The following is a 10,779-nucleotide window of genomic DNA, read 5'->3' on the forward strand; positions in this document are numbered from 1 at the left end:
AAGTTTTATTCCAATTTTTGAAAAAAAAAAAATGTTAACTTTTACAAACAATACAATATATGATAGGCAAATGGGCTAAAATGCCGAATCGCCCACTTATTTGCTTGGCGTTTGTTTGGTGCTTTTTACAAGAGTAAGAAGAATTGGATATTTGTCAATTTTCTTTGACTTTTTAAGTGAAAATAGGTCGCTGTGTACATGGATAAAGTCAAGGGAGTGAACAGTGCCATTTTTATGCAATTCTGGGATTTTTTTTAAGTGAAAATAGGTCGATGTGTACATGGATACCGAGTATATGCAATTCTTAAAAACGCGCCAAGCAGTGGGCGATTCTGCACTTTCCCCGACAATTGTCTAATAACAATTTTATGTAATAATGCCCACCTTATAAATTTGTTCAAACAATTTTAAAACTTTGAATACACCAAAATATGGTGCTATTTTGGTAGACGGTTGCACGAACTTTTGGCGATTTACGTTGGCGCGGTTTTTACAATCATCAGCCATCTTAAAAAAAACTTTGTTTTTACGTATTTTACACTTAGTAAAGTATTCGAAACTTAAAAAAAAATAATATCGTTAAAAACAATGGATTAATTTTTTGTTGAAAATGTCGTTTTTTAAGATGGCAGGCAAATGTAAATAAATACATTTACTATGAGTATAAAATACTAAAGTAAGGTTAAATTATTACTTTCATATGGCAAGGAATAGAATAAAAACACCACTATAAAAACATTGCGCCAAAGTTTAATTGGATTAAAATATTACTTAAATTGAATATCGAATTAAAAACATCATACTAGCGTTTAAAAGAATTTAAATATTACATAAATTCAAGTCCTTTAAATTAAGTTACAACATATGTGGCAATAAATATCTCGGAAATTTTTGAAAACAGTCTATTAATATTTTTAATAAAAACTGAAGTATGCAATTATTTTTTTATATATACAAATGGCGGGCACTTGCCTATAACGGCATTGGCCACTAAGGCCAGAAGTGGTAGCCATTTTATTGTGGAGGCACCTAATAGGCGGCCACCATTACCTCCTATGAAGGGACAGACAATTTTACATCCATGCCTTCTCCGGGATTCGCACCCGGGCCCTCTGGTATCGTAGTCAGGCGCCCCTAACCACTATACCATCTGGGCGGCTAAGTATACAATTATAGAGTAAAAGAAAACTATGTACTTACATTGTTTTTTGAGTATTTAACCTGTTGCTACTTTTCCGTTTCGCAGGCGCAAATATCGCCATGCAGACTTTATTGGCGACAACATACATTACAGTAAATAAACTTAAAATTTTCTCAGCAATTTAAAACGTTTTCTGATGTTGCGCTCTTATTTACTTTCTCTTTTTAGGTACAAGTCCAAGCATAACTCTTCTGTAAAGGAATTTTACAAATCTAAAAAATCCTCTGTACCGAAAACAATGGGATATCCGCCCTGCTCTGGTAAAAAGCCACACGAATATTTGAGAAAGCACAGCGGTGAAAGGAAACTTGCAGAAGGTGAAACCATTTTATATTCTTTAATAGAAAATAGTAGAATCAGTTTTTAAAGACTGAATGACAGTTTACAAGAGCAGTTCCAATATTCATTCAAAAACTGTTTAGATAATTTAAGTGTAAACTATCCTGATCTGCTTGAATTACATTTTAATCAAGAGCAGATCCGCTTGGAGAAAAGAAAAATATAAGGAATAACTAGCGAAAGAACTTTTTAAAGGCAATAAATATTTCATCTCATATTTTCAAAGTCAGCAATCCAATAAACAAAGCACTGAATGATAAACTAATACCAAATCCAGATTTCTAAAAGAATGAAACTATTCAAAATGATGCGATTTCATCAAAAAAGATAAAATAAAAAGAAATCTGATTCGAATTTTGAAAACCTCGTTTCGAGGTGCACTTGCTCTTGTCTAGATGCACCTATGTACCAAATTTTCTGGCCCTGGGTCTATTAACTTACACGCAGCACAAACGAAAGACACGCACATACACACAGAGAGAGAGAGTCTTTCTTTCAGTATATGTACAGATTGCCGAGAATTTTTATAAAAAAGTTTTTGACTGTAATCATCATCAGTATATTAATGTTTTCCAGCATGAAAAATACCGAGTGGGCATAAAATAACTTCCTCGATATATGAATCATCATAGGCCTATCCGCTCAGCCGATCGAAATAAAAATTGTAATATCATTATTTCAAGTTATGCGCCCAATAGTGTAATGATTTAAAACAGTTTAAAGTAGCTGTCACGGTTACAGTGAAAGCATTTCTAAATTTTCAAATGGCAGCACCTACATTTTTGTTGCGCAAATTGATCAGCGCATTAAAAAACCATAAATGGAGTTGGAGCGATGCACTCATGAGAGAAATTACCGGCGTAAAACATTTTCAAGAAAGAGATTATAAAGGACCAGTGGCAACACAAGATATGAGAAGGAAAAACGCTTTTATTGGAATTCCTAGTTTTTAAAGTATAGAACCTTTGCAGATAGAGTCATCTATCATAACAGGGCAATTTCTTGGCCACCGAGATTCCCCGACTTAACTTGAAATGAATTTTTTATTCTGGTGTTATCTGAAACCTAGGGTGTACACATCAATTCCATGTGATATGTCAGAATTGGTAGATGCTGCAAAACGTGCAGTTATATTGATTTCCTCCTGCGATATTACATTCGTCATTCCAATCAAGAATATCCCGCATGCATCAGTTATCATCTGCGAAGATGGCCACGTTAAAAACTCGTAATTCCAATAATATTTTTCCCTCTCTCCTCTTGTGTTCTGTTCTTTCCCTCCCCCCTACAGTCACCGGTTTTATCGAGCCTTGATTTCTTTTTATGGGAAGCCATCAGAAGTGTCGTGTATCACGATCCTGTTGTGTCTGAAATAGATTTCGTGGCAAGACTCGCCTGCGCAGCTCCTACAATCAAAGAAACTCCCGGTGTGTTTGAACATTTCCGGCAATCAATGGTCCGTCGGTGTCAGGCATGTTTGGCGTCTGATGGTGCAAACTTCGAACATCTGTTGTAACATTCAAGTTGGTCTACACCATTTGTATTCATGTCCAATAAATGTTTCAAATTAATCACTTAATCCCCAATTGCCCTTTAAAAATGGATGCATATAAAGGTATTTTCTTCCTCCTTTCCGCTCACTTTCGGGATGTAATTGGATAGCCCGTCCAAAACGTAACTGGGTGTCCCGGCATTCAAATTGCGGCTAGGGCAATGTACATTTTTCATATTATCATTTTTTTTTTCAATATTATGCGTCTATATGGACTTTCAGTAACCCATTATTGACGCTAATCCTACTATTTGGTGACAGAAGAATCCATCTCTAGAGGTAGTTATAATAATCTAAAAATTTAGACTTATCATACATGCAAAAGAGAAATGTCTTCGCAGATTTTCTTGTCTTGCAATAACTGAGTAATTCGGTCTTGAACTTTCTTAGGAGCTAAAGCTGTAGAATGCCTCTGCAGGAAACCAAAGAAACAGTCTACGCTGCCCTGTTTAAGTGGATCCCTACCTCGGCTAAATGATAAGTTCGAGAGGAATTTTATTAAGGAAAATGCTGTGGATGCTATTAAGAGACCGGCAACCACGCCTGCCCGAAAAACTGCAGACAGTCGAAGAGGAGATATTATCGACTTAGAAGATTCTGGTCTTGTGCCTAAATTTTGTCTGAAAGAGGTAAGGAATTATCCATTAATGCACCCTGCTCCTATATTTCTCTCATGTGCTCTGTTCAAAATCAGAAGGTAGTTTTTATTAGACAGAAATGAAATGCATTAGACAAAGTCATGCTCGAAGTATTTTGACTTGAATACAAATTGTCAATTTTCTACTGCTTACCGGAAACACTTTCAAAGCGTACAGTTCGGAACATCGTGGACAACATACGCTCAGTTCATAATTATAATAAATGAAATAAATACAATCATCATGCCTAAAATATATTTGGTTAATCTTCGGATTATGATAACTTGGCAATTTTTGGGGGAAAAATTTGGTGACCCTGCTACAGCAACTTGCTAGTTTTTTTTTTTTTTTTTTTGGACGCCATTTTGTTTTCACGAAGTAAAGGCATACTTTTTTTTTTAACTCAACATTTTTTTTCTGCTAGCCGATTACCCTTATGCTAGAACTTTTATGGAACAAAAGTATCGCCCACTGCTTGCCGCGCTTTTAAGAATTGCACATACACGGTATCCATGTACACATAGACCTATTTTCACTTAAAAAGAAAATCCCAGAATTGCACAAAAATGGCATTGCGCACACTCTTGACTTTATCCATGTACACTGCTTAAGTCCTAGCTAGTAACTTTTATCGCCTTACCAAAATGTCGCCAAACTACCTGTTACCATATTCCAAAGATTAGCCATATATTTAAGTTACTAAGACTGGAATGCAACGGTTTCAAATAACTGTACACTCCGAGAAGCGCTTTCATAACATGGTTTTCAGGAAGTTCGAGATAACATTGCTCAGTTCAATAATTTTTTGACAACCTGGTCACAAAGAGACTGCTTTTCACTTACTTGTACAAAGTATTGCAAAAGATTTCGGGTATCATATTTCAACGGAAATATCTCTTTTGACCATTCCCGAATTTATTTGGGCGAATGTTTTGATCATACGCACAGGATAAAGGACTTTTTTTTAATCCAAAAAGGATTGTAAAATGGATTCAGAAAAGATTTTTTCGTGATGTGTGTACGTACGTATGTGTGAATGTATTTTGCATTAATCAAAGTCCATTAATAGTAGAGCTTTGAAATTTTGTTTATGGGACTATTATAAGATCTAGTTGTGCAACTGTATTTTTTATTGCAGTCGGCAGTAACAAATGTATACATATGTATATAGATATATGGTTCTTACTGCAGACTACAATAAAATATATTTGCACTCAAGAGCCAAAACATTATGACCACCTGTCAATAACGAGTTGGGCCACCTTTGGCGCGCAACAGAGCTTCAACCCGCCTTAGCATGGATGCCACAAGTCCTTGATAGATGGCCGGAGACAGATTATACCAGATTTTGTAGCAACGGTCACGCAAATCCGAGATATTGCGAATTGGTGGTCTTTGACCTCTGAGCTGCCGTCCCATGACATTCCAAATGTGTTCTATTGGATTGAGGCAGCCAGGACATTAACTGAAAATCAGCATCAAGTTCCTGGAACAACTACAACACAATTGTAGCCTTGTGACATGTGGCGTTGTCCCGTTGGAACATTCCATTTCCAGCTGGAGAAACAGAAGCCATGTAAGGGTGCAACTGATCCGCAATGATGTTCAAATACCCTGTAGCATTCATGGTCTGCTCTACCACAACCATGGGTCCCAGAGACGCCCAAGAGAACGTTCCCCAGAGCATAATACCGCCACCTCCGGCCTGCGTATGATCTACTGTGCATTGAGGGAGCAACTATTCGCCTGAAAGACGGCGTATCCTGACACGACAATCGGCGTGATGAATGACAAACCATGATTCATCTGACCAGGTAACTCTCTCCTACTGATCCATGGACCAGTTGCGATGTTCCCCAGCCCAGCGCAGGCGCAGTTGGCGATGACGCTTGGTCGGCAAAGCCACATGAGTGGGACGTTTGCTACGTAGATCCAACAGTGTCGGCTGAACAGTGTGCTCTGATACTTTTCTACTTGGCCCTGCATTGTATTCGGCTGTCAGCTGAGCCATTGTCTGGCTCCGGTTTTTCTTCACCATGCGAGACAGTCTCCAACGACCTTTTTCTTTCATAGCGTGTGGACGTCCAACACCACGTCGTCTACTGCTGGTTTCACCGTCATTCATTCACTTTTCATACGTACTAACAACTGTAGATCGCGAACAACCCACGAGTCGTGAAGCTTCGGAAATACTTGTTCCGAGCCTTCGAGCCATTACAATCTGCCCTCTATCAAAGTCGCTTAGATCCGCAGCCATCACACACAGATGTAAGTGAAAGAATGATTCTTCAGACTCTCCAGCAGCAGTTAAATACCACTTCCACCTAATCACGTGCCTTCCACGTCATCCAAGCTCGTTCATCGCAAAATGTAGGGCTGGTCATAATGTTTTGGCTTAATTTATATGTGCACATACACACGCCTATCTCTTTATTCAGTTTAAAAGTTCTTACCCAGTCTTTATTTTCACAATCTTTGGGCGACGGTCATATGTTCCCAATTACAGAAGTGTTTTAAATGACGGAAATATTCATGCTTTGGAAATGTCAAATTGAAAAAAATTAGTATTAGACTAATAACGAAATCTAACTTTAAATGCGGTCTCCTGTCTGTACGTGGAGTAACAATGCGTCGTAGTGTATCGGCAGTTTTACTGAGAGTGTCTCGTCAGGTGCATTGAGAGCGTGCACCATTGAGGCTATGAAGTATATCGTAGCGCATCGTCGAGTGAAATATCTTGACCTCGAAGAATATCTTGAGTGTGGTGAGCTCCGAGAGCGATCGACCGAGTCGGGAGCTGTATTTAGTGTTTTGCCGTGAAGCTGTCTTCACCGTTGTAGCCTGAAAACTGGGGAGCTGTCCTGATTAATACTGGAAAATAAATTGTGCTTTGATACTTCATTAAGTGTTGTCGCCAATCACTCCAAATCTCACGAACATGTAAAAATGCAACTATATAATGAAGAATATTTAGGGTTTGGGTGACATCCATTTGCAAACGTCTCTTTCCAATCTACAAATTAACCGCCACTTTGGCGTTACTCTTAAATCGTGTCTTGAGCCACAACTAATTTATCTTGAGCCACAACTAATATTTATCACTCTTAAAAAGCCCATTAACTAAGTAAAAATGAAAACACCATTAAACAACACTACAGATACCGTATCCGACAAGCTTCGTTTGCGCAACACCCTGTCAGTTACCTAATTCGTTGTCCACTTTTGCGTTTAATTGCAGATAATTAACATAAATATTAACACTATTGGATAATGGTTGAAAGCTTAATTAATGAGAACATATTTTATATATACTTATATATACTATATACTACATTATGCTTTAATTTTGAGGAACACTGTACTTTGTTAAAAATGGAAGACATGCCTGGGAATACCGGAGCCTTTTGCCGATATAAATTGTTTTTAAAGTAGCTTCCATTATATTTCTTGCATGTGTGAGCAATGATGCCTTTTTTTTTTCAGGAGTATGGTAAAACTCCGAAGTACGTATGGGACATGCGAAAGAATTTTGAGAAATCAAAAAAAGAATTTGACAGTTTCATACAAAGCGTAACAGACGTACCACGGAAGATGAGTGAGGAGGAAAAGGAAGAAATTCAAAATGTATGTAAATGAAAGTTACAACCTTCAATCTTCTTGCTCAGCTATTTTAAAGTACAAGTTGCTTCCGAAAAATTATTCTCACAATTAATCCGAATAAAACTGTTATCAATTTTATGTTGATAATACAAATATAGCCGACTGCAAAATATATGTGCTGTAAACTTTTATTCTTATTATGGTTTATTTTATCATGTAGGTCGCACTGAATAGGGAGAATTTTAGAAAGATATTTTTTGATTCACGAAAAAATAAGCGAAATAATTACAATACCTTTCCTTCTCTGAGCCTTGCCCAACTTTAAGTTTATCTTATGTGTTCTGAAACTATAGTAACGTAAGAAATGCAGTGTTATCATATGAAAAATTAAAAAGAAATTCTTCTAACTCCAAATCGTTGCCGTTCTCTTAGATTGCTATATCATTCTGTAATATGAAGATTATTTCACATAAGTACGAAATGCGTAGTTTGTAAGCAACTTTTAGAAGTCAATTTGTACGTTTCTATAAGCAATTAGACTCGGGACTTACCCACAGGACAGCTGAAATTCTGTACTAGACAACTTTGTAAGATTTATATAAATTAACATTTTATTTCTTATGCCGGATCTTTGGTCCATTTCCGCCATTCCACCTACTCCACTACACTTCGTTTTTTAAGAATGAGCACTTTAAGGGTATTTTTTTCCTACAAACCATGCCTCATAACGATGGTAGTTAACTATAACGGAAATAATGAGTATTCTAACTTGCTAAAATTCCTTTAATTCCTGTGTATGGCGATGGCGACAAACGACTGGATCTAGCAAAATGAAGCAAAAGATGCGTCTCTCAAAGTAGTGTCGATTTAAGCAAGTTCGTAACTTATTCAAATTAGGATATGTAAATAAATATCATAGTGCCAATAAATGTTTATCCTCATTACAAAATATCGTAACTCATTATTGTGCACATATAACGAAGCATTTAAGCCAAACTCTCATAGTTTATAATGTTGTTAAAAACTTATATTAAACTTCCATTTCGAGTATCTCTGGTAACATGCAAAATAGTCAACGAGGATTCAGTTTCCAACAATATGCTTCTCCAGATATTTTCTCGCTCCTTTCAGCATGTCACATACCTTGCTTCAAACAGATACACAGTATCTCTACTTTTTAACGTAATACCCTCCTTAGATTTCTTTCTTTGGGGATATTGAGGACATTCGATATCAAACAGCAATTCCTGATACTGTGGTCTTGACAGCGCATCACATACACCATTCACACAGTGACACCTGAAATGTGGAAGAATGCGTGGCATGATATTGAATTCTCATTGGATGTTTTGTGTTCAACCAGGAATGCACCTATGGTAGTTTAAAAGGCATTTTCGATATGTTTATAAACTTCGAAAATTTCGGTTTCTGAATAATAAAAAATAAGAGAATTTCGGTGTTTCGTTATCTGTGCTCAGTGGTGAATTGTCAAGTTTTATAATAAGTATAAATATTTATGACCCATCCATGTAACGAAAATAAGCAGATTTCGTGGCACTACTGGCCTTGGCCCACTAGGGCTTCTTTCCCACTAGGACCTAGGCCACTTTAGTAGTGTGTAATAAAAATAGCAATGACAGCAGCAGAAATAAATCATTTTTCAGAGGGACCAAATATTAGTTTGATTTTTCTGATATGGCAGAGCATAAGAGAGCTATGTGTCTAAGGGAATCGTGACTTCGTGGAGAGCGTTTTAAGGAAATTTATCCCTTATTCACATTAGACATGGGGAGAACCACGAAACCCTACCATGCAGCTTGCCTGTTCGTCTGGGATCGATCCCAGTACAAAATACAAGTATTGAACAATCTTCAAACCGCTCGACCAAATTTTCTCCGTCTTGTCATCCCAAAAGGTGAACATTATGATCACATTTCTCTGTATTATTTTAAAAAAATATCGTACACATAATTGTCATTGCGTAGCGTGGTATATGTTACTAACACCTCTCGCTCTCATGTTATTTCTATTGCAACAATTTTTTTACACAGACTATTCCATTGACTTTATTTGTGGTCAGGTGTTTCCATCTGAAAGATCTGATATGATAGGAATACTGGATCTAGCAAATCCAATCAAGGAAGACTTCACGAAATGTAAAATTTGGTGAATATGCCAAATGAGCCATATGAACAAGTCGTAAGCCAATCGAATGTTTTGCATCGAAGATTTCTCATAATTTATTTCTTTAGCTATAATAGGTAATTAAGACACAATAACACCCCGAATAAATATTAATTCAGAAGTCAAACAACAAAAATCAGCGTTATATTTACAAAATTTTCACAGGACTAGTTTCGATGGTTTTACCGAACCACCATCCTCAGCTGCAAAACCGCAAATGAACAAGATAGGAAATAATGATTAGATAAGATAAGAAAGCCTGGACAAGAATAAGCAAGTGGCGCCATCTGTTGGTGAAACCAGAACTAAACCATAATTTCTTTAAAGGCCGAAGGCAAATTTGGATTGGAATTAGGATCATTAACTAGAACAGAAAGATTTTTATAAATGTCAAATGCCTCTAGAAAATCCAGTTCTCCAATGTAAGCTGTTTTTTGAATAATTTTGGCAGCAGAAAAATTGAAAGTGTGATTTTCGGACCAACAATGTTGAGCAGCAGAATACTTCTGTGTTTCCTTTTTTCTAACATAGTTTTTTTTCTAACATAGTCTTAGTTTGGCCAATGTAAATTAAACCACACTGGCAAGGAATCCTATAAATACCACAGGAATTCATATCCGGAATAGGGTTCTTGAGTATGGAACTCGGAATTTTATTCATGGGAGAATAAACGACCCGAAAGTTAAATTTCTGCAAAATATGTGCAACTTTATAGCTAATTGATGGAAAGAAGGCAATGACAACAGAATTTTTATAATCTCCTAAAACAAGAGTGTGCCTTTTAGTTTAGGCTTATTTTTTGTGTGGCAGCCATTTTGTGATTGCATGAGTTTCGGTAAGTTCTCTTTTGCAATTTTCAAGTTATGTTTATGTTTTGTATATTTGGATATTGTGCTTTGCTTGTCTGATTTCATGCATTTTGCTTACAAAAGTTTTGTTTTCTATTCATTTCAGTGAGGGATTTTTCTGCTGTTTTGTGTGTGCTTTATTATTGCTTAGTTAATTTAGTTTGATTTTCTGCATTGTTTATCATGTCTTCATCCGTTAATCGTTTCACTAAATTACGCCTGAAACGGCAAAAATTCCTGAATCATCTTGACTTTTTACTTAAATGTAAATGTAAAAAATTGATCCCCAATTTTATTCAAATCAAATCTAATCAAAAACCTTCGAGTCGCGTTTCAAGAATTCTGTTAAATTGCAAGCTTGCCTTACTTCGGTCCGTAATAAGGGATACACGTCAACAATTGTCCAAAATTGAACAT

The 10,779-nt window shown here is 36.5% G+C and overlaps 1 protein-coding gene across 1 annotated transcript; it reads left to right on the plus strand.

Moving 5' to 3' along the window:
• The first annotated feature begins 1,375 nt into the window (after window positions 1–1,375).
• LOC118185571 (enkurin-like) lies at window positions 1,376–7,688 on the plus strand. Its single transcript, XM_035355449.2, has 3 exons — window positions 1,376–1,518; window positions 3,483–3,721; window positions 7,214–7,688. Exons 1-3 carry the CDS (start codon window positions 1,440–1,442, stop codon window positions 7,364–7,366), a joined length of 471 nt encoding a protein of 156 aa, XP_035211340.2. The 5' UTR covers window positions 1,376–1,439; the 3' UTR covers window positions 7,367–7,688.
• Window positions 7,689–10,779: the final 3,091 nt, after the last annotated feature.

The sequence above is a fragment of the Stegodyphus dumicola genome, chromosome 3, assembly GCF_044657685.1.
Source record: "Stegodyphus dumicola isolate Sdum_Otavi_A_Nest chromosome 3, ASM4465768v1".
In the NCBI taxonomy this organism is placed as follows: Eukaryota; Metazoa; Arthropoda; class Arachnida; order Araneae; family Eresidae; genus Stegodyphus; species Stegodyphus dumicola.

What these genes read in the sequence shown, in the direction of transcription:
- LOC118185571 (XM_035355449.2), top strand. Translation starts at nt 1,440, where the DNA reads ATGGGATATCCGCCCTGCTCTGGTAAAAAGCCACACGAATATTTGAGA. An exon ending in TGAAAGGAAACTTGCAGAAG is followed by an intron (nt 1,519 to 3,482) that starts GTGAAACCATTT and finishes GAACTTTCTTAG; the next exon opens with GAGCTAAAGCTGTAGAATGC. An exon ending in CTAAATTTTGTCTGAAAGAG is followed by an intron (nt 3,722 to 7,213) that starts GTAAGGAATTAT and finishes TTTTTTTTTCAG; the next exon opens with GAGTATGGTAAAACTCCGAA.